Here is a 25,419-nt window from a genome sequence, read left to right on the forward strand (position 1 = left end):
TTTTGACAAAACCATTTTGATCTTAGATTTATTTATTTTATTTTTTTTTTACATTTACATGTAGAAGTACAGTTTACGTGTGACATGATGGTGAATTTGAAGTCAAACATGGCATCCTCATGTAGGCACCTGTACGCCGTTTAGCTCCAGTTGTTCACATCTGCTGTGAGTGTCCTTGCTTGCTTGGGAGGCTTTAATTTGAGCGGAGCAACCAGATGGTGGACAAGAGGATTAGTGCACCCTTTAAGCCTTTGTCATCTGCTGCTACGCTACACACTGCACTCTGTGTGTGTTGCGAAAGAAAACCTCTTCTGGGTCCCCCACGCTGATCATGTACATGTATGTTAGTAAGGCAATGAGTTGACTTTATAAACCCCAACATATGAGTCCATAAAATATAGCGTATTAACATGTTTTTGGATCATGATCAAATATGAATTAGTATTTAAAAATATACTTTCAATTCACCACTAGGTGGCAGTATCATTCTGCGAACACCATTCATGTCTGTAATGCACCTTAACAAGGAGAGTACTTATTTTAGTTTTACAATACTACAGTTAAGTTCTCGTAAAACAATACTAGGAATGTAAAATTTTTAGTTGGTGCTTAAAAAAAAAAAAGATTGTGATGAAGTCAAAATAAGGACAAATGTCATCAATCTGAGTCATTTATTGAGTTATTCAAATAACAATGCTCCCTTACCAACAAATTGAACAGAGCTGTATTTAACAATAAATACAATCGACGACGAACGGCAGGCAGAAACTAAAGAAACACTTCTCCCGTCAGTGAGGCCTGTGCCTTTAAGAACTTTGTTATCACTTCTGTATCGTGTGAAGTGCTTGAGTTTAGAGACTGGTTGCGATAAAGAGCATAACATCTCGTTTGCTGCCAACTTAGGACACCATTCAGCTCTGCAAAAGATAAAAAAAAAAGAAGAAAAGAAAATCTTTGGAGCCTAATTGTTCACTTCCTCCTGCCTCCGCCATTTGCCAGGATCATCACCAGCCTGGTGAAGATGTTCAGCGTGTCCATGTAAATTCCCATACACCTGGAAAACACATTTTTATTATTATTATTTTTGTATCACGTAAATGTGTTTCACTCATATCAGTCGTGTACTTACGCATTAATGGGGTCATATTTTTGAACTCCATAGAGCGGATGCGTCTCGGCCCTCTTGATGACCTTCTGCGTGTCGTAGAGGAGGAACATGCTGAAAAGGACCAGGCCGCCGTAGATGGCAACCGAGTACAGGCCGGCCCCGAACGCCGAGGTGGGCGGCAGGAACATGGACCCTGCCGACGGGGAGTTGGACGTCATCTTCCCAACTTCCATCTTCAATGTGTGTGTGTGTGTGTGCTCACCGATAGAGGAAGCAAAGACCACCCCGAAGCCGACGGCCAGGGGTCCGCCCATGTTGAGGAACTTCTCGCTAGGGGCGCACATGGCCACCGTGGAAAGCCCGCCCACGATGCCCGCCGTGTACCAGGCGGCCCGCATTATCAGGGGGCCTCCCAGGAGGGTGAGAGGGGCCACCACAGCGCCCATCACACCTATATGTAAAAAAATAAAAAAATTAAAATTATCACACCGTTAGACCATTTTTGTGAGTAAACTGAAAGGAGATCATTATTTCACTTTATGTGCAGTAGGGCTAGGCAAATAACTTTTAATCCTGATTTCAATTTTAGCTTCCCGTAATCGAAAATCATCCTCTAAGAAAAATCATTTGATTTGGAAGCTGTGTCAAATATACATTGGGAGACTCTACATGACTGCCCTCTAGTGTCGCGTGGACGTACCTGCATGCAGCATCCAGGCCAGGTGCTTGGGCACGGGGCTGTTCTCGTACGAGATGGAGCGGACCAGCATGCCAGCGCCGATCATGGCAGCAAACGTAGCTCCAATAGCCTGGGGGGACGGGGGGGGTTTGACTTTTCCATTCCTCCATTTATGCTGATACTCCAATTTTTTCTGCAGTCATCCTCACCATCCAGGAGCCTCCCATCATGAGTCCCATGAGCGCCGGGGTTCGACTCACAGCGACCGCCGACAGAGCCGTCAGTCCCACGCTGCCCGCAAAGTACATGTAAGTGGAGTGGATCCGGTCCTTCACGTACTGAGGCCAGATCCTGCACAAAATAAAGTCATTCATATAGTAGGGAATATAGCATATAGCATATGAAGAGCTGCCGTTTACTCACATTGCTTTCTCAATGGCACCGATCTCACTGGACATCCCCAAGCCGTAGTAGCATAACGCTCCCAGTCCCACTGCGGCACCTCCAGCTAGAATCATTCGTCCCATGCTGTCAACTGAAAATAGATCCAGAGAGGAGGAGACAAAGGTAAGCCATGTCTCTTACTCTCCACACAAAACGGTTTAAACAGCAAGGTACTCTATTCCAACCCTTTCAGAAACACGTATCTCCCTTGTGGGTCTCCACTGGATGATACCTCATTTCAACTGGAATACTTACTTTTTATAGCGGTGCCTGTGGCTGGCTCGAACGCCGCTTCCTTGAGTTGATCTCTGGTCGTCTTCGCCCGGCGGAACCCAAATCTGGCTTTTGAGGAGAAACCCTGAGAGAAACAAAACATTTTGCTGTAGAAAAGCAAGACAGCAAAACTGATTTTGAAGATTTTACATGTACCTGACTTGCATTCAGGTGCCATTTCTAAATGAGAATTACAATTCTAACATGCTAGCTGCTGCTGCTGGGCTAAATTTTCGCATGTTTACCTGGCGCGGTGTGAAGAGGGTCGGGCATGGCTTCAGGTTGAGGGTGGAGGACCGCAGGGCAGCGGAACCTTTGGCCAGCCCGGCGGGGAGGCTCCTCAGGCATGTCAGTCTTGCCACAAGCATAGTTTCGTTTGTGCGTCAACCTACAACAACAACTACACTAGTCAGCACTATGATAATGTCACATAATTAAAAACTACAGTAGGAAGCTACGGCTTCCAGAACTTAGCCGACATTCATTTGCTTGGCATCCCTACGTTGACGCATCTTATTCGTGTTCATGGTTTGACTAAATCAACTGAGTGCTATAATTAAGTTACTATAAAATTGTTGTGGAGGTAAATGGATGTTACTTACTACAGAGATGTGCGTAGTCGTTCACCTTCTGGACGTCAAGTATTTGTCGTGCGCGAGCTTCTGACGCAATTGTTTTGCAAGCTTCCTGAAGGTTCTTGTGACGTCACAACATTGCGACGACGCAGTTGGGAAATGTAGTTCTTAAGAGTCGAGTCAAAGGCGGCATAATAAACGCCATAAAAAACACAAATAAAAATAATTGACAAATGTATAGCTTATAAATCTATATCAAAGGTTTAATATGCTGTAGACAAAAAGTTGTATCGTCTTACTTTTATCTTTCATTTGGATTTATTTCGTGCGCGTGTATGTAATAAATAGTCCGACGCCTGTTTGTTCCTATGCGTGAGTTGCAAGTTACTCCACTAGAGGGAGCCATTCCGCTTTTGTTGTGACTATGTATTCAACTAGTACAATTGAAACTAAAAACAAATAAAACATACCTTTGTGGCATGTTTTGTTAATTAGCATGCATGTTACGTGCATTTTTGGTGGCATATTTTTTGTGCAAATGTGCAGTTATAGTTGTTGTTTTTTTAACTCATCCATAAATCCATGGGAGGTCTCTTCCTACGTCATCCAGCCAGAGGCAAACAGTTGGTCCGAAAACTTTTTCATTCAGTCCAACGCACAGTCTGACGTGCAGCTACCCCACTGGAAATACAGAACCCCTCGTATTTGCCTCCTGTTGGACTCCTGGACCACATTTGTTTTTTTTTCCTGGAGGAAATGATGGAATTAATCATCCGAATTGGACGCGCTCAATTTGACGGATTAAACAGCGTGGGCACGTCCGCATGGTGGGTACACGACTAACGGACACCTGAGTCACTTAGCATTGTGGGAATGAAAAGTTCAGCAACATCAAGTCACTGCATGTAATGTAGCGAGCTGCTCACAAACCAACTCAGTTGTTAGAGGGATGTGACTTCTAATTTAGGAGTCTTAATTAGCATAGCATGGCTACAGTGTGACTTCAATTACTCACTTGTTTAACTCTATTATATTTCACATACAGAAATATGTTCTGTTAAAAAACACGTTTTGTTGTCTTAAATTTAAAAAAAAAAACGAATCTACAATAAAAAAAAATGTTCCTTAATGTCTGTATATAACGTTAAGAACCTCAAAATCAGTCAAATAAGGAAAAGAAAATGTATTTTCAAAAAGTCAAATAAATAAAGTGTTTAATTGTTGTAAAATGTCTTAAAAAGGTATAAAATAGTAAAATAAATAAATTGTATTGTCTTTACAAGTTTAGTCTTACAATGTTATATAGTAAATTGTATTGTCTGAAAAAAGTTATATTGTCCATTATGTATTTAAGTAAGTCATTACTGTCAGAGATGAACAACTTTATCTTACAAAATAGACGCATTTCTTTCTAAATGTTGAATTTCAGATAAAACTGCTTGTACTGAACTAATCGCATGCAGGTGAGTTGGTTTCTGTGTGACAATCGTAATCAATAAGTCAGGAATTAATTTTCTTTTGTTTAACATTGGAAGAGCAAGTCACACATAGTGTGCTGATTTGATTTTGTCATTTTTGTTTAACTTTATATTTTAAGAATGATATTTATTAATGACTTCCCTATTAATAAATGTTGCCTGTCAACAGAAAAATACAAAATATTTGTACTTGCCCAAAAAGTCAGTCCTGTGCCTTGAAACGCAATTTGCGAAAGTATGAAAAAGGAAAACTATGGTTTAAAAAAAAGTTGGGTTTCCCTCCCTCAGTCCTATATCAAAGGCACACCGGTCTGTAACTATTTTGCAGGCTCTCTGTGTGAAAGAGCCTTTTAACGTTCACTGGCGTCACATGACCCGAGACGAACCCGCGTCTCGACGTGCGAATGACCCCGTGGAGTTTGACGTTTCGCGGGGGTCACCCCTGCTTGAAGAGGCCTTTTGTGGCCGCGGCATGCGGCAGAGTGGTGCAAAATGGGAGCTGGAAACGAAGCCCCACCCCCAACCCAGTACGTCTCCACCAGCGATTCCCAAACATTCCCAATTTGTGTTATTATTCTATCGATGCCAACTACGTATAGTGACAGGCAGAACATTGAAATGCTGTTCGCTTAGATGACAGAAGGTACAGGATGGATTTACTTCTGGTGATGTTTTTCTAATACAAAATTAGAGCCTTGGCCTGTTCAAGGCTGGAAAACACGGCCTTTTTTTTTTTTTATTACACACCATTCCGCCTCAATGACTTCAAACTTCCCGGAGAATTTCACAAGCGGCGTCCAAGCATGCTGAGTGTTTAGACTGCGTGCAGTCTCGGGCGTGCTTCTGTGCTGCGAATGTCAACGATCGGATGCAAGGACTCGACTTCTAGACGTGTTACATGGAAATCAAGGCAGGATCGATGCAGCAATCCTGCCCATCCGATTTTGTCCCGGCCCGTGAGCCGATCCCAGTCTGACTTTTGAGCGAGAGGCCAAAAACACGATTATGAGGTCAGTGGAGGGTGTAAATTGTCCATGGGTGGGATTTGGAGTTTGTCTATGTGCCCTGTGATTGGCTGGCGACCCGTTGGAAGTTGCACCTACTGGAGAAAGAATGAGGGTTCGACTTGGGTCCAGTCAGACAAGGACATTAGCAACCACGTCTTCAAGGTGACTGCTGCCTCTTGTTTGGGTAAATGCCAACCTTGTGCGAGAGATAAGATGCCAAAGATGTCACTTGTGAAGATAACCGTACTTTTCAGTCAACTAACGAGCTCGCCACTCCCACGTCATTAACATTTGGCAAGGTAAGATTTCTTGCCATTTAGAATGATTTTGCAGTCTGGTGGTTCAGAGCTTTGTCTAAATGTCTCCTTATAAAGAACCTGTTAGGTTGTTATGGCCGACTCGTCTTTTTCGAGGTATAACCAGGGATGTGATTTTTCCGCTAATTCGCGGAATTCCGCTTTTTTTTATCTCCCCCCCCAAAAAAAAAAAATCCGTTTTGTTTTTTTTTTTTTTTTTTTTTAGTAGTAGTTCATTGTGTATGCACATGACTCCGACAGATAACATCTTCTGCTATAACAAAGACATTTGTGGTATGCTCTAATATGAGTTACTTTTCATTTGGTCATGATACAATTATTTGTTCCTGAAATTTGAACCCCTCAACATTATTTATGTGTTAACTTAGTAATCACATTAGTTAGATATGATGATATTCTCAGTGATAGTTTTTAAAAGCAAAGGCAGTCCAATGTTTTTGAATGTGACTGATTTTGAGTTGACTAAAACTGCCATTTTATATGGGATAGTTCAATATACATTGAAAATTGATGCTGTTGTTTTGTCTATTTCTTTGTCATGTGAGTGCATTGAAAGTGCCAGCGGCCCCCCAGACCCCCGGCTAAATTTTCAGATAATTTCACTTTGGTCAAATCACATCCCTGTATAACATTAACATAAGTACCCAGTGCCCAAAAAAAACGAATTCCGAGGGAACTGTGAGCCGTCATCGGCACCTTAGCAGATGGTCCGGTTGTGCATCCGTAGCTGACGTGTTGAAAAAGATGATCTCCTGCCGGTGTTGACAGGCAGCAGCAGCAGCAGCAGCAGCAGCTGGACGTCAGGGCCGCCGTGACCTTGGGCGAGGAAACGGCAGGTGTCAGATTACGACCCTGAGAAGAGTTTTTTTGTGTCAAGTGCCCACGGATTGGTATTTACAGATTGGATGGGCACGGTTCGGAATGCGGGTGCTGCTCGCAAGATAACAGAGAGGCGGAATTCGACATACTTCTTGTTTCTATTTTTTGCCTTCCTTTCTCAAGATTGTGGTACGGTTGTCAGAGATGGGAAATCTACGGTCAATCTTTAGCGACAGGTGCGTGTACTCAACCGGCAGACAAACAAGGTCATTACGAGAAGCACCTGTGGCAAAACTCTGGCAGGATTTTTACTTTCTTGACCTGGTTTTCCCATTTCTGACGGTGGTACCTTAACTTGCCAGTCATAAAAGGTAAAAGACAATGCCAAGAAATAAACTGGCAACACAAAGCAAATTGGCCGAGGGGTAGATCTAAAAAAAAAACAAGTCTTTGTGACTGTGCTTCTCTTTTTGACACCTCTGCCTGTGTATCAACAACTTCCTCAATGTTTTGACCAAAAACGCAAAAGCAAAATGCGTAACGGACAGTCTGATGTTGGTTTCGTTCACAGGTCGAAACATCGCAAGAACCAGCCTAGGCGAGAGGGGAATATAAAAACCTGCAAGGCTCAACTCGTTCAGTGCCATTGACGGCTATAGACGGCAAAATCCATTTTGAACCGGGCTGGCGGTGAATGAGTTAAGGGAATTCCTTGGCAGCGGAGGCGAGGGGGGGGGGTAGTAGATTGGCAGAACCCGTTAAGAAGCAGACCCAGGAGCTGCCACAGCCAAGAGAATGAGGATCAAATACAGCATACCCATCGTCTTCTTTGTGGCGCTCGTTATCATCGAGAAGGAGAACAACATTATCTCAAGGTGAGTCCGGAAAACTTTCAAAGTCATCTTTTTACAACAAGCTCTTAACTCTTTGACTGCCAAAAACGTTAAATAACGTTTAGTAAAATCCTATGGAGGAATGCCAAAGACGTTAAAAGACGTTTGTTTCAAAACAGAGGTGAAACTAGCCATTTTCTATTGTTGATTACTCAAAAACGGAATAAGGTAGAAACAACTTTTTTTTTTCTGATGAAAGATGAGAGTCCAATCTTTCATTTGGTAGTATGTGTGTTTCCATAGTCCAAACACATAATTTTCTGTGGACCTTGAAAGATCAGTCAAAAGATCAGTCAAAATGCTTAAATCGGCTGGCACCCACGGCATCCCTTTTCTGATCTCTGACTCTGCTCTTGTTATTCCATCCGCCGACTCACTCAGGGTGTCAGATAAACTGGCCTTGAAGCAGACCCCCCAGACCCTGGTGCAGCCCAGCCGACCCGCCAGCGCCCGACCGAAGGCCAATGTTTCCGTCACCTCCCAGGGCAAGCGGAGCTCGGATTTCATGCTGATGAAGCGGCGCCTGGAGGACTACAGCGACTACCGGCCGGCGGCGGCGGCGGCGGCGGCGGTGACGAGCCGCAGGAAAGACATCCTCCTCCTGGCCACCACCAGGACTGGCTCTTCCTTCGTGGGCGAGTTTTTTAACCAGCAAGGCAACAACATGTTTTATCTCTTCGAGCCGCTGTGGCACGTGGAAAAGATGCTGACGCTGGATACCGGCGGCACCAACGCCACGGCCGCCGCCAAAGCGTACCGGGACGTGCTTCAGAAGCTCTTCCTGTGCGACTTCTCCCTGCTGGAGAGCTTCATAGACCCCCTCCCCGTGGACCACGTCACTGCCTCGCTCTTCCGCAGGGGGTCCAGCAGCTCCCTGTGCGGGGAGGCGGTCTGCAGCCCCTTCGTCAAAGGGGTCTTTGAGCGCTACCACTGCGGGAACAGGCGCTGCGGGCCCCTCAACCTGACCTTGGCGTCGGAGACCTGCCGGGAGAAGGAGCACAGAGCCATCAAGTCGGTGAGGGTGCGCCAGCTGGAAACTCTTCGCCCTCTTGCTGAGGACCCGCGTCTGGACCTGAAATTCATCCAGCTGGTTCGCGATCCTCGGGCGGTGCTCGCCTCCCGCATGGTGGCCTTTGCCGCCAAATACAAGAACTGGAAGCAGTGGGCCGCGGACGGCGACGTGCACGTCGACGACGACGAGGTGAAGAAGCTGAGGAGCAACTGCAACAACATCCGGATGTCGGCGGAGATGGGCCTCAGGCAGCCGGCGTGGCTGCGCGGCCGCTACATGCTAGTGCGCTACGAGGACGTGGCGCGCTTCCCCATGAGGAAGGCGTCGCAGATGTACAAGTTCACCGGGGTCCCGTTCACGCCGCAGGTCAAGGCGTGGATCCTGAAAAGCACGCAAGCCTCCAAGGAGGCCGGCGGCATCTACTCCACGCAGAAGAACTCCACCGAGCAAGTGGAGAAGTGGCGCTTCAAGTTGCCCTTCAAGATAGTTCAGGTGGTCCAGAAGGTGTGCGGGCCCACCCTGAAACTCTTCGGCTACAAATTTGTCACAAGTGAAGAGATGCTAACGGACAAGTCTATCAGCTTGATAGAAGACATTTTGTAGACCCGAACGGACACAACGTTATATTTATTAGCCTCTTTTATCACGAAACAGATTTATTCTGATATTTAACATGTTTTTACTTTATTTAAAATAGTCAGAGCAAGTCCATGTAGTCTTGTCCGGATATCGCTTATTTAAAAGCAAACCACGGCATGTGAAAAGCTTGCTTTGTTGTTTTTTTTTTTTTTGCACTCAGGACCATTTTGTCGCTCCAACACAAACGGGCTTGTCGTGCGAGTTGAATTTCTGAGTCAACAGAAGCGTTCCCAAAAGAGAAAGTTAATGGGGGGGGGGGCAGTAAACAGTAACGACCAGGAACTCTGGGAACCTCCACTAAATGTTTACAGCTCCTATGTTGCCAACCAAAGAAACTCCAAATGAAGTGGTAGCTTTATAAAAATAAAGAAAGAAAAAAGAGCAGGAAGAAGACATTTCCATCAGTATTCAGTCAACCCCAGTGTTCTTAACTCATTCACTGCCATTGACAGCTATAGACGTCAAAAATTCATTTGAACTTTTTCTATTAGTTTAACATTTTTCCCACTTTTGTTGACAAGAGCATGAAAACCTACAATTTTTTTAACTAGTGAATTGCAATTAATTACGATAAAAAATGGTAATTGCCTGACGCCCCTAATTTTTTATAATATTTTCTAAAAAAATAAAAGATTATTAAAAATTGGAAAAAAATTACAATTTTTTTTTTTAAATTAAAAATTAGGGGTTGTCAGGTGATAACATTTTTAAATTGTAATTAATCGCATGACTTCACTAGTTAACTCACGATTAATTATATAATTATTATTTTTTTATATCTGTTCTAAATGTACAAAAAAAAAATCTAGGTTTTCATACTCTTGTTAACAAAAGTGGAAAAAAAATGTTAAACTAATAGAAATAGTTCAAATGAATTTATGACGTCTATAGCCGTCAATGGCAGTGAATGAGTTAATGTTCTTCCTTCTTTGCAGGTTGATCCCCCCCCCACCCCCCTCCCCCCCGCATATTGCTAACTGTTTGAAGTCATCTTGGCGAATGTAAGGACCAATTTGGTGAAACCAGATGTTTCCAAATGCAAACATTCCGGACCCTGCAGCTGGTTTGCAGATCGGTGCGACGTTTGTTTGCGAGTCTGGCGTCTGTTGACACAAGCCTCTTGACCGCTGATAGAGAAACGCGGAGAAGGCGCGACGCTTGATACCGTGGTCAGCACGAGCAGACCGTTCAAGGTTGTTTCTTTTAACGTTGGTCGCAATAAACATGCTTTGACACCGACTTGTGAGTCCTCTTATTGTGGCGAGGGCGCCGGGCTAGCGCCGCATCGTTATGTTGGTTTATGGACCTTGTTTAGAAGAGTTATTGCTTATCTTGTTCAATGATCATTGGGCAATGACGCTGTAAAAGGAAGTGCACAAACTCTGTACAAGGGGGAGATGTAGAGAGGAAATTTAAAAAAAAAAAAAAAGTACATTGTACAATTCATAAAAAATTCAGCTTCAAGTTTTTTTATTTATTCATTAAAAAAAATTTTTTTTTTTCCTGGAGAGCTCAGTATTGTTCATTCGGTAATTTTACCGATTTGACATGTCATCATCATTGCTCTCCTTTATATATATATATATTTTTTAATATATATATATATATATATATATATTTTTTTTTTTTTGTATGTATGTGGGTGAATATGTGTATGTGCGAGTGCGTGTATGGCTTCAAGTTTTTTAATGCCACAAAGATTAAATTTGAGAAACAATTACACACTGTATTTCAAACAACTTCTTAAAAATGGCTTAATGCTATCCTAACATGGTAAACGCCAGTCACATGCTAACAGTTAGCATCAACACAAAATGACAAATATTAACGAATCTTAATGAGTCACAGCTGGGCAGCTATCACCACGTAGCCAACACCAGCTAATCCTCCGCTAACGTAGTGCGCCCAACATACTCCCTTTTAAGATGCTAGATAAATCGAACCTATTTTTAACATCAATTTTGTCTAAATCTAGTTAGCTAATGTGCTAGCTAATCAAAAAGAAGAACAAGGACCTCAACTTGAGACATTCTAATGGAAAATGTTAACATTCTTTTTTTTTTTTACCAGGTAAGAAACTCATTGAGATAAAAATATATATTTTCCGAGAGTGACCTGGCCGCAGAAAAAAAATTGTAAACCACGGAATTGTCTATTGAGGATGACAAACAGGTGAGTGGGGCCATTTTGACAAATTCCTTTAATTAAACCTTTTACCCAGATTACTGACATGTGAATTAAAATGTGTGAAATTATATCAATTAGTTTTGCCGCATACATGCTAATGCTAGTTGCTAATAGCAAAACTAGTTGGTTGCTATTAGATTACATGTTTTAGTAATATTATAATGACCACATTTAACTACAATGTCTATGTTTTTACGCGTCTATCAGATTGTTAGCTATAATGCTAGCTAGGCGCATCGAGGATGTCAAACAGACGACAAAACGTCCATTTTAACCAGCAATGTGAGGTGGTGGCAAAACTAGTTGGTTGCTATTAGATTACATGTTTTAGTAATATTATAATGACCACATTTAACTACAATGTCTATGTTTTTACGCGTCTATCAGATTGTTAGCTATAATGCTAGCTAGGCGCATCGAGGATGTCAAATAGACGACAAAACGGCCATTTTAACCAGCAATGTGAGGTGGTTTGCATTTGATTAGAACTCCCTGCATCATTTGGAAATAAATACCATCCTGTGTAGGTGTAACCTTCCGCTGGCGCACGTAAAAAAAAAAAAAACTCAACCTACGCCATCCGCAAAAATGTCCATTTAGCAGAGGACCGCTCTCTTTTTTGCACACTAGCTGCTTTGTGCGGCCAAGGACGGGACGCTGTGGAGGCGCGCTGTGTGTTTACCGCCGCGGCCTCGGCTATTTTAGTTACTCAAGGCTGCAATTAGCCCGACTTTACATATCATGTGGTCGGCACGGGTCATTTTGACCCCGCCCTGTCGCATGCGCATATCTTTTCCTACTCACTTGCCTGATTCATTCTTTTCATTTCGTATACAAATAAATCAATCAATAAAAACATTACCATCTGATGGAGTAACTTGTTATTGTTAAAGTGTAAGAAGTGATGTTTTTATCAACATTTTCATCGTGAAAGAGTTTATAAAAGTGTACACTTTGTTAAACCATTTAACGTGGAGGGAGGGTGGAGTCACTGATAGTACAAATATAAAATAAAAAGCATTCACCAGTTCCACCACCGCCCCCCCCCCCCCCAAAAAAGGGACATTAAGTCACCCCGCCCCTCCTGCTTCATCGCCACATCAACCACCAGCGACCGCCCGACCAAAAACACAAGATGACTGTTCGGCGCAGTCATTGTGGGGAGGCTGCATTCGACTGATTAATCCACTGACGCGCGAGCAGTTTTGGACTAATCAAAGTGCCACTTTATTGTCTAATTCCTTAATCCAGATTAGTGAGGTTGAAGAGTCCTGTCATATTTGAGGAAATGCAAGAGAACTTCTACAAGTAAATGTTAATATTTAAATGTTTTTTTTCTATATTCAAATGTTATTGGCGTCTTTTGGTTCTACATCCCCTTTTTTCTCACGTCTAGGCCAAAACAGGAAGTCAGGTCAAAGTTCGTCTTGCTACTCTTAACCGAAGTAGCTTTAACAAAATGTAACCGCACAGTTTAAATGCGTGTGTTTTTTTGAACAAATAGTTTCTGTCATGTGAACACAGTCTGTGATGTAATGTTTGATTAAGTTAAAAAAGAAAAAAGATTCCATCTGACAAGTGATCTTTGCCAGAGACTTAAAACAAAATACAGTGACATTTTTTTCACCCTGTTTGATTTTCACTGCTTTGTAATCAGCTTGTTTAGTCGCGTTTATCGCTGAGATGATGACCTCATTTTATATGCGCCAAGCCACTTTAGATAACTTAATTAAACAAAGGCCTTATTTGTATATATATATATATATATATATTATTTTTTTAGACTGCAAGACTGGACAGTGGTGACGGTCCAGATGGATTTCTGCGTAGGTGTTAAACCCAGACGCACGCATATTTATGTGCTCAAGCCACAATGTATTTTCTGCAGCACCATAAAAACAAAATCAATCTCTAACTTATGATTAAAGTCAGTAACGTGCGCCATTACGCCATCGATGACCTTGCGATTATTATTATTATTAAATAATTAAGAACAGACATTTCATACAGTAAATTATTAAATTTCTTAAACCTCAGACAGTGCAATAAGCCGTTAAATGCCTCCTTTGTAAAACTACGTAAGAATATTACATGCTGTCCGAAAATTGATAAATGATGTTTACTGGTACAAAACAACAACATGGACGAGGCTAGGTTGAAACCCATTTGACCAAAATTGTTGATAAAAATCGGCATCTTTTAACGGTTTGATACAATTCAATAGTTTGGCAATTATGCTACATGATTTAATTCGATATTTGTTTAATTTTTTTTTTTTTTGTGATACTTAAAGTTAGTTTTTGTATACGTTACTCAACATGAATCCTATGTGTGTATTAGGGGTGTCAAAATTAGTGCGTTAATTTTGAGGTAATTTAAAGTTCCTTTAACGCCACAAATTTTCACAATTTAGCCGAAATAAATTTCATATTGATGCATATATTTGTTGAGACTGGGGTCAAATTGTATTTTACAATTTTAAAAATGTTCAGAATTTCACAACTTACTTCATGTTGAAGATTAGATAGCTCTTAATATGAAAAGAAAAATGCACTGAGGCGTCACCAATGTCTTACAAATGCAATTATGCCATCTAGTGGTAGAAAAATGACCTCAACACAAATCAACAGAACACTCGTTTTTTTTTTAGTTTTTTTATACAGTACAGTACATCTTTTTAATTGTATCTAAATTTTATGAATTATTATGAAACTACTGTATCAATGACCAAAAGATGCAGTCATATTTCTATTAGTTTAACATTTTTTCCACTTTTATGTTAACAAGAGTATGAAAGCTTGGAATTTTTTATTTTTTATTTTTATTTTTTATTTCTTATTATACATTTAGAACAGATACATAATTTACGATTAATTGTGAGTTAACTATTGAAGTCATGCAATTAATTACGATTAAAAATTTTTTTTGATTGTATATATATATATATATATATATATATTAAAAAGTTCCGTCATTTTGTCCGATTTGTTGTCCCTGTCCTTTGTCTTCCATGTGAGGCAGTAGAGCCCCAAGTTGCCATGGAAACAGCACAAAGACTGTTGTGTCTGCCTAGCAACAAGCGGAAAGCGTGTGATGTGAATCAAAGTTGCATATTTAATTTTGGCCAACTAGGCTTAATGCTGCTGTTTTTTTGTTTTTTTTTGGTCAGGGAATGATATAATAAATTATTTTCAATATTTCTATTTCAATATTTTGTTGTTGATTAGTGCATGGCCCCTTGGGTCCGAAACATTGCTGCAATTTTTGGGCTTCCTCAGCCAGCGGAGGAGCACAAAAAAAGCTTCAGTCTTTGCTCGCATCAATACCTCCTTTTGTCAATGCTACTAAAAAGAATTGAAGAAAAAAAAAAACATTTGGAGGCAGTGAATGGACGTTTCCCATTCGTGCCGTTCTGGCTGCGCTCCAAGTGGAGTGTCAGGCGGGTGCCACTTGAGCACTAAAAATAACAATGGCAAGCAGCTATCTTGCCTCCAATTCGGGTGGGAAACTGCCGTTGCTCTCTTGGGTCAGTTCCCCATTTGGTAGTTCAACGTGCAAACCAAACTTGACCGCCAGTGGATATAATAAGTGTACACACCCCTGTTGAAATGTCAACTTTTTGCTGAGAGAAAAGCTTTTGTGACTTTTAGCCTTTACAACTCAAGCGGGGGGAAAAAACTTTGAAGGGAAAGTAAAATAAAAAACTAAGATCATGTGGTTGCAGAAGTGTACACACCCTAATGTTCAGCTGTTGTATTATTTTCCTTCCATTTGGATTTTTCTTTCATTTGCTTGCCTCTCTTTTCCTTTTTGCAGCCTTTCATTCGCAATCATTCATTTTCTTTTTTTTTCTTGTTGAAGGAACAAGGTGTGACAACGTTTATTTTAACGTGAGCCATAATGAAAGGCTGCTGTACTCGTCATGGAGGAAACGTTTGAGGCATATAGTTAGAGGATTTGGAATTTATAATGGAGGACTAAGTAAAAATAGAGTGGCGAGTGTTGTATTAGTGGTGTGTCAACTGGGACGTGCGGCTATAACAACACGCAGTGGGCCTCACCACACACACACGCACCCCCTCACGCACGCACACACTTGTATTAACCCTTACTATCGGGTCAAATTTGACCTTATTTGATATTTGACAGAAATAAAAATACTAGGGGTGTCAGGCGATTCAATTTTTTTTATTGTAATTAATAATTACTTCAAACTCACAATTAATCGCAAATGTTATGGCTGTTCTAAATGTACAATAAAAAAAAAATTCTCCTAATTTTTCATACTCTTGTTGACATAAAAGTAGATTTTTTTTAAAACTAATAGAAATATGGCTGCATCTTTTACTCATTGATACAGTCATTTCATAATAATTCATACAATTTAGTTAAAATTAAAAAGATGTACTGAGTGTGATATTGATTTGTGTTGAGGTCATTTTTCTGCCACTAGATGGCATAATTGCATTTGTAAGACATTGGTGGCAGCTCAGTGCATTTTTCTTTTCGTAATTAAGAGCAATCTAATCTTTAACAGGAAGTGAGTTGTGAAATTCTGCACATTTTTGACCCAGTCTCCACAAATATCTACATTAGTATTACATTTATTACTGCAAAATTTTGACGTGGACGTGTCTGCTGCGTTGCGACTGGAATTCGCCCAGTACAGGCTTTCCAAGAAAGGGGCGTTCATTAATTGCGCGTTAAAATTTTTTGTGGCATTAAAGGACCTTGAAATTAACTCTCAAAATTAACTCACTAATTTTGACGCTCCTAAAAAATACTAAATTCCATTCATTCAAATTTGATAACTCAAAATACACAATAATGGAAATATAATAAAATGTTACAAGTACTATAAAGTTCTCCTTTCACTCCTCCCCCTTTCTCTGACTTTCACTTCCTTTTCTCTTCTTTTGCTTCCCTTTTTCATTCGCCTTGCCCCGTGCATCCCCTCCCTTCTTTCTTTCACATTTCTTAGCTCTTCCTCCCTTTCGCTTCCTCTTCTTACCCTCACATCATGACAGTATATCCCTTTCTCTTCCTCCCCTGTCCTCTCCCCCCTCTTTTCCTTCCCTCTCTCGCTCACACTCCTCTCCTTCATCCCTGGAGGTACAGGTGGGGCCGCACGGGCATCGGGGACATGTTGATTACTTTCTGCGCTCGACACAAAGCTGCTCTCTATCTGGTGCGCACGTACGCACACTCAGCATAAACACACAGCAGCAGGCCGACGCCCCGCACAGGCTAGCATTTCTTCTCATCTAAAAGCCGCTCCAGTGTGTCATTACGCTCAAATCAGTCAATCTGTTTACAGTGAAATGCGTGTACTGTAACTGCAAATGCATTCCTCGCATTAGAAGGGAGATTCCATTACCGTTACACTAAAAAAAGAAGAAGAAACTTTACTTCTTTGTTGCGCTATCAATGTTGCCATGAATACCAATAATTTATATTTAGCTAAAAAAAATAACAGTGCATTTAATTCTTATTCTACAAGCATATTGTGTTTAGACTTGTGGTTGCACATGCAAAATGACTGCAGCTTACTGAAGAGTTGTGACCCTCTCTGTGTATATTCATGTCTGTATTGTACTGCCCCCAGGTGGCCAAAGCACACACCAGTAGGAGCTGCAATGAATTAGTCATTATGAACAATTATTTATTTATTATTTAGCTTGTATATTACAACTTATCAGTGTATGTTTTCATAAAGTACAACACTGAAGAATGATATTTTTCTTAAAGAATGTATAGTTGTTTTTTTTTTTTTAAATAGGTGCTAGAACAGATTAATGGTCTTTCCATTTATTTCAATGGAGAAAGATGATTTGAGATCCAAGACAGCCTGGTGTATGTCACTTTGTTTCAAACTATAGAAAGAAATCTCTAAATACTTCCTAAATATAATTGGAAGAGTGTGTGTGTACTGTAGGTGTGGGGCCCCGGCCGGATGCTAGCTTGTCAGGCCGGGCCATTAGGTGCGGATTAGCGGCACCGGCTCCCTTTGAAGGCCTCATTCCTCGCACTTCCTTGCTTTGGATGTCCAGGAAGCAATCACACACACACACACAGAAGCATGCAGACGGACACTCCGCATGGGAGCAGGAGAGCGCACCCGTGACTCTTTCGGACTGTTTTCACCCCCCGTTGTTTTCCTCCAGTGGCAATTAGGAGCCGGAGACGCCTCTGTGCCCAGCTGGAATGTTCAAAGGAATGCAATGTCGCTTGAATTGGAGAACATGCCTTAATGCTAAATAAATAAATACATACATCAATAAAAATAAATAAAAAATAAATAAAAATGGATATATATAAATATAATTCAAAAATTAAATAGAAAAAAATATGATAGTTGGAAATAAAAACAATAGAATAGATATACACACACACATAGATAAACAAACACAAGTAAAAATAAATACAAAAATAAAAACATATTTAAAAAAAATCAAAAGTAATATACAAATAAGTGTGGAAATAAATACAAAAATGAATAATCAAATTCATTTATTTATTTCATTCTGCAGACGCTGTCTTGGGTAAGGAGGACTTTACCAAGAAACAAAAAAAAAGTTTTGACCAAATGTTGCCGTCGAAAACCAAGCAAGCTATTTCCCCAAAGCACATTCGCCACTTTCAGTGCTTTCGGTACAAAAATGTAATTTACTATTTGTTTTGAAAGATTGTTTGAAAGTGTTTCCAACAACAACAACAACAGATTACCCGAAAATGTACAAATAAACAAATATGAGCCTAAACATAATCATTACGTGTGTGTTGTTGTTGTTTTTTGCATTGTCAAGACAACCAGTCAACCACGCAATTTTGCCTAAATAATGAATTGAACGTTCTCGCTTACCGTACGCATCCGGTTCAGCAAGCAAGCCTTCCTTTCAATGTCGTTCGAGTGAGTATTTTAAACATTTTAAACTGCCGTTTTTATGTGTAGGATATGACAATACACGACTTAGAGAGATTTTGATAACACTTTAGTTTGTTTATTATCAATCGCTAGGTCACTGGAAGCTCGCTTGCTAATATGTCAACAAAGCTGTGTGGCTAGGCAGCTAGCACACCCACAAATAGCACCCGACTGTCAATCAAAAGTCAATCAAGGAAAACGCTTGACTTGAATGTTGTTTGGGTTGTTCTTCTCCAAACAGAAGCTGACGGCCACAAAGAAAGAGTGATGGCTTCACATGCACATCTCGTGACCAAGATCTTCTGTAAAGGTAACACGTTCCTATTTTGCTTCTGTTTTGTTCTATGTAGCTTGTGCCGCTTCAACTTTATGTACTGCATGACATCGTCAAACACTTCTGGACTTGTTTTGAATTTTTGCCTTTTTTTTGTATCTAGTCTTGCCATATGTTTGCGTGTATAGCCTAATGCAGTAGTTGTCAACTTTTTTTCAGTGATGAACCACCTGCTAAAAATTTTTTTTCAGCCAAGTACCCCCTATCCAGGCCAAAGCAAAAACAGAGTGCTTTGTCATCTGTTTCTAGTTTATTAAACTTTAGAACTCCATTTGCAGTAGTATGTCTAGAACTTTTGGGAGATACAAAAAAAATATATCGTTAAATAATTGACTTGATTGTAAAGTACATTTTTATGCACATACAAATAATAATTAACATAAAGTGTCCTCCTTTGTGCCCATAGTACAGATCTTTTCTCAAAAATAAATAATTAACTTAATTTTTAAATAAAATCAGGAACTGCTTAAGAATTTTTAAAAATGTTTATTTAATAATGAAAAATTGATATTATATGAAAAATGAATATTGCATTGTTTCACTGATGTGACTTTTAGTGAGAAAGTTGTGCTTTGTCAATGTTAGTCGCAGGGAGGCAACCTCTGATCAAATTATTTATTTATTTTGCTTGGTTGCTACATTTTAAATATTTTAAAACCTCATTTGAGAATTGCTGACGTAATGCCTATTTTTAGTCAGCTTGGCATTTCTCCCGTGATGCTGTCACATGACTGCTTTTCACTTGACATGCTCACACACCTGTGATGCCTCATTAGCCCCGATAAAGACTTTTTGCCTTTACAATAAATTCCTCTGTCGGAGTGCCTCAGCTTCTCCATGGCTTTTTTATAAACTCTTTTTGCATTTGTTAGGCATACGTTTTTCTACCTTCAACGTTTTTGAGCAGCATTCTCAGCCTGCTTTTGTTTTTGAAATTAACTTGTTTAACATGACTGTGATTCCAAAACATGTCCAGAAGTGTGTGATGATGTTGCAAAGTACATGGCAATTATTTTTTTTTATCCCAATGCGAGATGTCAGATGTTCGGATGTGCTCGCGTCCCCTTTGGTGCCACATACACTAAGGCTACGTTCACACTGCAGGCAAATGCGACCCCAATCGGATTTTTTTACCCCAAATGCGACCTGTATATAACTTTTTTTATGTCATATATAAATATGACATTTGTGGTGGTGAAATGAGTAATTTAGCCACGCAGACGGCTCATTTATTATGCGCGGCAATGACACCCAAAATTCGGAATTGAGCATTAAAACCTGCAGTGTGAACGTAGCCTAATTGTCCGAGTGTCATTGGAAGCAAGTGACGTCACACATGAGCTCCTTCAGCTGAGGTAGTCCCACGCAAACCTTGATTGCCGCCCTAAAATGCTTTCAAATTGTCATGTGAAGCTTTTAATAAATTGTTCAATTTAAATGGGAGTCTTTGTGCTTTATGAGTCATTTGTGCCCTCAACTCATTCGAATCTTTAGTGCGTGAGCTTGAGTTGAAAATTTCACAGCAGTCACTACTGTGGACACGAGTGTAATCTTACGACTCCTGTTTGTTTCCACATGACTCCAAATGACACTAAATTGTCAAATTGATGTAACTTTGGCTGAAGTAAGTTATAAGGGAACAGAACAAGTCTTGTGTCTAATGTAGTGGCTGATGTGCAATTCTCACCTCAAGACTCAAAGGTACCTTCAAAAGCTAGCTGCTGCTTTGGCTGCCTCTAACTCCGTCCAAATTTGGTTCCACCAATCACGAAGCGGCTGAAATTTGCATAACCACGCCCCACCCCAACCGACCAATCACAGTGCTCAAATTTGCATAGCCACGCCCACTTTAGAAATCTGACCAATCGCGGTGCTTCAAAGTTGCTTAACCCTATCCACTTTTTAGGCCAACCAATCACAATGCTTCTAATTTGCATAGCCACGCCCACTTATCAACCAATCACAGCTTTCTATCCTCATTGCTCCACCCACTTTATAAAACTGCCCAATCATGGTGCTTCAAAGTTGCACAACCACGCCCACTCTTATAGGCCAGCCAATCACAGCACTTCTTATTTGCAGACACATCCGCTTATCGACCAATCACAGCATTTTATTTTTATTGTTCCACCCACTTCCAGCTCCATTGGCGAATCATCAAGCAGTATGCCAGCCTCACCACGCCCAATTTTTGAAAAAAAAAAAAAATTTAGGCTGCGGGGATTTTTTTTGGGGGGGGTGGGGGTTTGATATAATTTTTATTTTAAAAAGTTGGAAGTTTTTTTTTTTTAAGTTATGTTTTTGTAGGTGTTTGAGAAGGATAAATGAAGAGTTTAAGTGTTCTTTTGTAATCATGCTTTATTATTTTTTTTGCATAGTAGACATTAAATCACAAAGCAAACAAGTTACAAGTTGGACAGTCTGCTCGTCCCTGCATGTGGACAAAAGGTCGGCCAGGAAGAAGAACTTGGACCTAAGACACAAAAAAAAAAAAAACGTAAGTCAGAAAGTTAAGTCAACTTGTTGTGCAGAAAAAGTTGTTTTTGGCATGAAACTTACCAAGATGAGTTTCCTGCAACAGTTTTCACAGGTCAAGAAGCTGATCACGTTCCTTGCTGAAAAGAGGGGTTAAGTTGCCATGAAGAGTGTAAACTTCTCCTACTGTACCTTATTGATGCAGAAGCAGCACGGAAACCAAAAGTTGATGACTTGCGGCTCTGTGCTTGGCCTTGAACTTGGGCTGTGAGCAGGTACACGTCATCATCCTCCACGCTGGACACAACAGTCATTCAACTTGAGACAATTGAAACATGTTAGCTGAAATGAAATGTGCCTTCTCTTACCAGCTGAGGCAGTGTCGATTCAGAGTGCGCTTTCAACCTTGGAGCATTCCAGCAGCTTCATCTGAAAGACAACATGGCAAGCATACAATGGCTCATTTTAAGTAGACTTTATGTTGGCACAACACAAGCAAGGAACCAGTCAAGATGCCATTTAGTTAATTTGCACATCGACATTGAAAATGGCGGCAGCTTTGAGCACCATCTGTATGAAGTCCGACAGGCAGCACAAAAAGCAGGTGAGTGCCCTTTAAACTGGCATGTTTGTTTGGCGCGTACGTCATCCATGTTGGACACGAGTTGATCAGGTTTCTTGATCGACTGCACCACCACCATCTAGAATAATAAGTCAAGTAAGTGAATTAATAAAGGTCCGTTTTTTGCAACAGTTCCAAATCAAACCTTGACAAAGGAGTAGCTTTACCGTACAAGTGGAGCCATGCTGCGTGAATCCGTCTCTTCAGCACCACCTGGTGGACAACAGCAGGAAATACATGCAAGAAGGTAAAGTACTTTGTTGAGTAGGCTTTCCCCAATCCCGGCGGTCCTTGAGGGCCAGAGTCCTACAGGTTTGAGACTTTTCCATGTGCAACACACCCGAGTCTAAAGATCAGAATCAGGTGTGTTTGAGAACAGAAAACTCTAAAAAAAAAAACCTGCAGGACTCCAGCCCTCAAGGACCAGGATTGGGGAAGCCTGTGTTGAGCCTTGACTGCCGTTTCTCATTGCCATTTTGGTGAAACTGCAGAAGAGAAACTCAAAGAAAAGAAAAAAAAAAAAGCTCACTTATTACCAGTTTTGTTCCACAGCTCTCATTGAAGCTCAGTCTGCCGCATCCAGAATCTTTGTGCCGAGCTCGTTCTTCCTAGAGTGACAAATTGTGTAAAATTATGACAAGAATGTCTCTTCTCACTTGTTGAAATAAATTAGTCAAACATTTGGACTCTTGTGAAAGTGTGCGTTTCACCAGTCAAGACGGCAGGGCAATATTGGACGCCTCTTTTGTGACCTGAAAGACACGGCAACGTTGATGTAAGCATTTTACTTTTAAACAGTTAGCCTTACAAGCTAGTTTGGACGTTTGCTAAAATGTTTGCCAAGAGGAGACCTGCAAACGTCTCATGAAGCCACGCCTCAAAGGACAGCAAGTCGGCCATTTTGGAGCCTGTAGACAGAAATAAGAATCAACACAACCTGATACTTGATTTAGTCAGTTTAATGATAGAGATTTAATAAAAACAAACAAATTCTGTCATTTTGCGGTCAATCTGGTTTTGTTGAAGATGCAAGCCTGTGGACACAAATGGGTTTGCCTATATATCCACATTAAAACGTTGTCGGCCATTTTAGGCTCAATTTGAAGATTTCCACCTGTAGACAGACAATTAGACAATTAACGCGCATGCATATAAATACGCTCGTTTCACTCAGTCAAATGGTTACATTTTGGTCCACTTACCTCCAGGAAAATGCCGCTTGCTTTCGTCGTGATACTGGAAAAGGTTAGAGATAATAAGGCGTTTTGGTGGAGTCTAACCTCGTAGAACACTTTTAAGTATCAACGCAGGTGCAAATATGTTAGCAAGATGCGAGCACGCCAAACGTGCCGCATCACGTTAAAGAGGAGTAAAAGCAGTTAATTTTAAAAAGCTATTAAAAAGAGTGAACACTTACCTGGTCAAAGTGTTGGATGAGCTTGTGGAAATGCGAGCGGAGCAGCAGGTGGACGTCTGAGGTGAGAAACGAGTGTTTCGTTTGTTCCGGCTTAAATAGGTATCCGGTGATGACGTCACATGGAAGCAAATTAAGAAAAAAAAACTATTGAACAGAGAAACAAATAGAAAACGAGTGGTGTTGCATTGGATGAGCGATAGGGAAATTTTCAAAGTGCTGTGTAAAAGACGCAACATAGGCTCGAACCTAGGTTGGCTGCTTCGGAGACATAATTGTTGACCACTTCACCAACTCTCAGTTCGCAAATTTTTTTTTTTTTTTGTATTTATTGAGCACGTATTTCAGTGACGCGGCAAACGTAAATCCGTCAACCGGCATATGAATACGACAAACGAAAATTCGGTTTCACTCTTCGGGATAGTCCAGTGGTAAACGACTTTACCTGTGCATCTTGATGCCCCGGTTCGATTCTTCCACAAGCGCACTTTTGAATTGTAAATTGAGGTCGTTTGCACCGCAGGCAAGCTTTTACCTCTCGACCACTTTATCCGAGTCGCCGCCATTTTTTATTTTATATTTCAAGTTTCAATAAACTACTTAGCCCACAGCCCCCATCCTTAACACGCCACATGGACTTCGACTAGTCCACCACAACCCATCACCTGGGACATTGCACACCAATTCGTCTCCAGAGTCACCACTTTTGACTTGGCTTGGACTGCTTGTGATTGCTTTCGCCATTTGTAAAAGTAAAAATGCAAAGTGTGCTCTGCCCTATGATTTAAAATAATAATAATAAAATAAAAAAAACTGGAAACTTTCTCATGACTTGATTTGAACATATATTTTTTTCATGGTGTGGTAGGCTTTATCCACAGGGGTCTCATCTTTGCTAACATTGAGTCACTTTTTTGACTGAAGGAAAGAGGCAGTGTCGTTTGTTAATTGTGCTTTATTAGGAGAAACAAAGATGAATTCAAGCGATCGCACCCCCCCACCACAGAAAGTCCAAGTTAACAAATGTTGGAATATTTGGGGGTGGGGTAGCTGCTGAAACGTCATCACAGCGGCCAGGCAGTTTGGAAGAGGACCCAGAGCGCCACATCTTTTTCTGCAGGGGGGTGGGGACACTACATTAGGTACAAATGCACAATCAAATACAACATCTTTAGAAAATATGATGCAGTTGTTTTACTTAACCATTTACAGTAGACCTGTGTGACATGGGCATTTATTTTATATACCAATAATATAACTCACTAATACTATTTTATATTATTATACATGATCATAAAAAACACAAAACAAACAAAAAAACAGCTTACTACACACGGTCGTTTATTTATTTTTATTTTTTTTTAAATAAAAGCTACTACTATTCATGATAATTCACAAAAAAAAAAAAAAAAAATCAACCTTACTATACATCTGACTCAGGGAATTTGAGACGGTCAATTATCATTGATGCACTGCTTATGTGAAGGATACGCGGTTTGTGCCAAATATGTTGGCTCTCTGGGGCCCCCTGCTGGCTAAGGGGCCCCAAGCAATTGCCTGTCTTGACTAATGGCAAACTATAGCTGGAGGCAACCATGAAGCACGAGGTGCCAAAATTGTTATCATGACCAGTCCGCAGGTAGGTAAATAAGTAAATAAAATGAGTACAAACGATAAAGGAGTTAAAACCCACTAAAATGATCAAAGCTTAAAAAAAAAAAAAAAAAAGAAACTATTACAATCACTAAGAAGGAGAGTGTTGTGACCAGTCTAGACGCCATCAAAACATGAAGGTTATCCACTGCCTCAGGACATCACAGTGACCCGGACCCAGTCGACACTCGTCTGCTCCTCGTGTTTGGTTCTCTCTCGTTCGCCTTCCTCTGGTCCTTAAAATGTTGGGTCCAAACCCTGTGAGCGTCCGATTGGCTGAAGCGATGTAGTCCTCGTCCCCCAATTGGGTAGTTTGGATTCCTGTTGGAAGGGCCAGACGCCACAGGTGCAGTCACTTAGAAGTCAATTAGGCCGGAAGTCGATGCACAACAACCACTGCAATCAAAAACAAAAGCAACAGCCAAACACGCCACAAGCAATAAAAGTAAACATTACACTGAAATAACACACAGCAAGCAAAGATCTATCCATCTATCTATCTATCTATCTATCTATCTATCTATCTATCTATCTATCTATCTATGAAACATGAACTGATCACATG

The 25,419-nt window shown here is 40.7% G+C and overlaps 3 protein-coding genes and 1 long non-coding RNA gene across 29 annotated transcripts in view; 1 reads left to right on the forward strand and 3 right to left on the reverse strand.

Moving 5' to 3' along the window:
- Positions 1-657: 657 nt before the first annotated feature.
- On the reverse strand, positions 658-2,886 carry ghitm (growth hormone inducible transmembrane protein). Its single transcript, XM_077550505.1, has 8 exons — positions 2,750-2,886; positions 2,487-2,589; positions 2,211-2,322; positions 1,997-2,138; positions 1,809-1,917; positions 1,371-1,559; positions 1,130-1,301; positions 658-1,054 (listed from the first exon to the last, which is right to left on the reverse strand). Exons 1-8 carry the CDS (start codon positions 2,870-2,872, stop codon positions 970-972), a joined length of 1,035 nt encoding a protein of 344 aa, XP_077406631.1. The 5' UTR covers positions 2,873-2,886; the 3' UTR covers positions 658-969.
- chst3b (carbohydrate (chondroitin 6) sulfotransferase 3b) lies at positions 2,132-22,473 on the forward strand. 11 transcript variants are annotated; one of them, XR_013289185.1, is made up of 7 exons: positions 2,132-2,354; positions 2,425-3,906; positions 18,598-18,666; positions 21,069-21,187; positions 21,272-21,440; positions 21,537-21,769; positions 21,920-22,473. XR_013289185.1 is itself a non-coding variant. In XM_077550499.1 (3 exons), the coding sequence occupies exons 2-3, from the start codon at positions 7,496-7,498 to the stop codon at positions 9,206-9,208; spliced, it is 1,314 nt and encodes a 437-aa protein (XP_077406625.1). In that variant the 5' UTR covers positions 2,132-2,354; positions 7,272-7,495; the 3' UTR covers positions 9,209-10,483. The 11 variants fall into 11 exon arrangements, 6 of the variants coding, with proteins under 6 accessions (XP_077406625.1, XP_077406624.1, XP_077406630.1 ...); XR_013289186.1 differs by having other exon boundaries at positions 21,072-21,187; XR_013289184.1 differs by lacking the exons at positions 2,132-2,354; positions 2,425-3,906 and adding an exon at positions 18,247-18,341 and having other exon boundaries at positions 21,920-22,034; positions 22,340-22,473.
- Positions 21,031-23,285, reverse strand: LOC144038222 (uncharacterized). The gene is made up of 10 exons (XR_013289187.1): positions 23,205-23,285; positions 22,990-23,023; positions 22,775-22,901; positions 22,639-22,695; positions 22,498-22,539; positions 22,324-22,395; positions 21,955-22,000; positions 21,534-21,866; positions 21,250-21,462; positions 21,031-21,163 (listed from the first exon to the last, which is right to left on the reverse strand). It is a non-coding gene; the product is annotated as an uncharacterized LOC144038222 (long non-coding RNA).
- An 874-nt stretch (positions 23,286-24,159) lies between these two features.
- The window catches only part of fbxl15 (F-box and leucine-rich repeat protein 15), a 158,969-nt gene continuing 157,709 nt past the window's right edge, over positions 24,160-25,419 (reverse strand). For 13 of the 16 annotated variants that reach the window (XM_077550693.1, XM_077550674.1, XM_077550676.1 and 10 more), the window contains one exon: positions 24,160-25,250. The gene's annotated coding sequence lies outside the window, so the exon portion shown is untranslated. The remainder of the gene's footprint in view (positions 25,251-25,419) is intronic. The other 3 variants (XM_077550672.1, XM_077550675.1, XM_077550677.1) reach the window with 2 other exon arrangements.

The sequence above is a fragment of the Vanacampus margaritifer genome, chromosome 18 (genome assembly GCF_051991255.1).
Source record: "Vanacampus margaritifer isolate UIUO_Vmar chromosome 18, RoL_Vmar_1.0, whole genome shotgun sequence".
Classification (NCBI taxonomy): Eukaryota; Metazoa; Chordata; class Actinopteri; order Syngnathiformes; family Syngnathidae; genus Vanacampus; species Vanacampus margaritifer.

Excerpts from the sequence above, each read along its gene's own strand:
- ghitm (XM_077550505.1), bottom strand. The coding sequence starts at position 2,872 with ATGCTTGTGGCAAGACTGACATGCCTGAGGAGCCTCCCCGCCGGGCTG. Across the intron at positions 2,323-2,486 it reads CACAGGCACCGCTATAAAAA|TTGACAGCATGGGACGAATG; the intron begins GTAAGTATTCCA and ends ATCTATTTTCAG. Across the intron at positions 1,055-1,129 it reads AAATATGACCCCATTAATGC|GTGTATGGGAATTTACATGG; the intron begins GTAAGTACACGA and ends TGTGTTTTCCAG.
- chst3b (XM_077550499.1), top strand. The coding sequence starts at position 7,496 with ATGAGGATCAAATACAGCATACCCATCGTCTTCTTTGTGGCGCTCGTT. Across the intron at positions 7,576-7,974 it reads GAGAACAACATTATCTCAAG|GGTGTCAGATAAACTGGCCT; the intron begins GTGAGTCCGGAA and ends CGACTCACTCAG.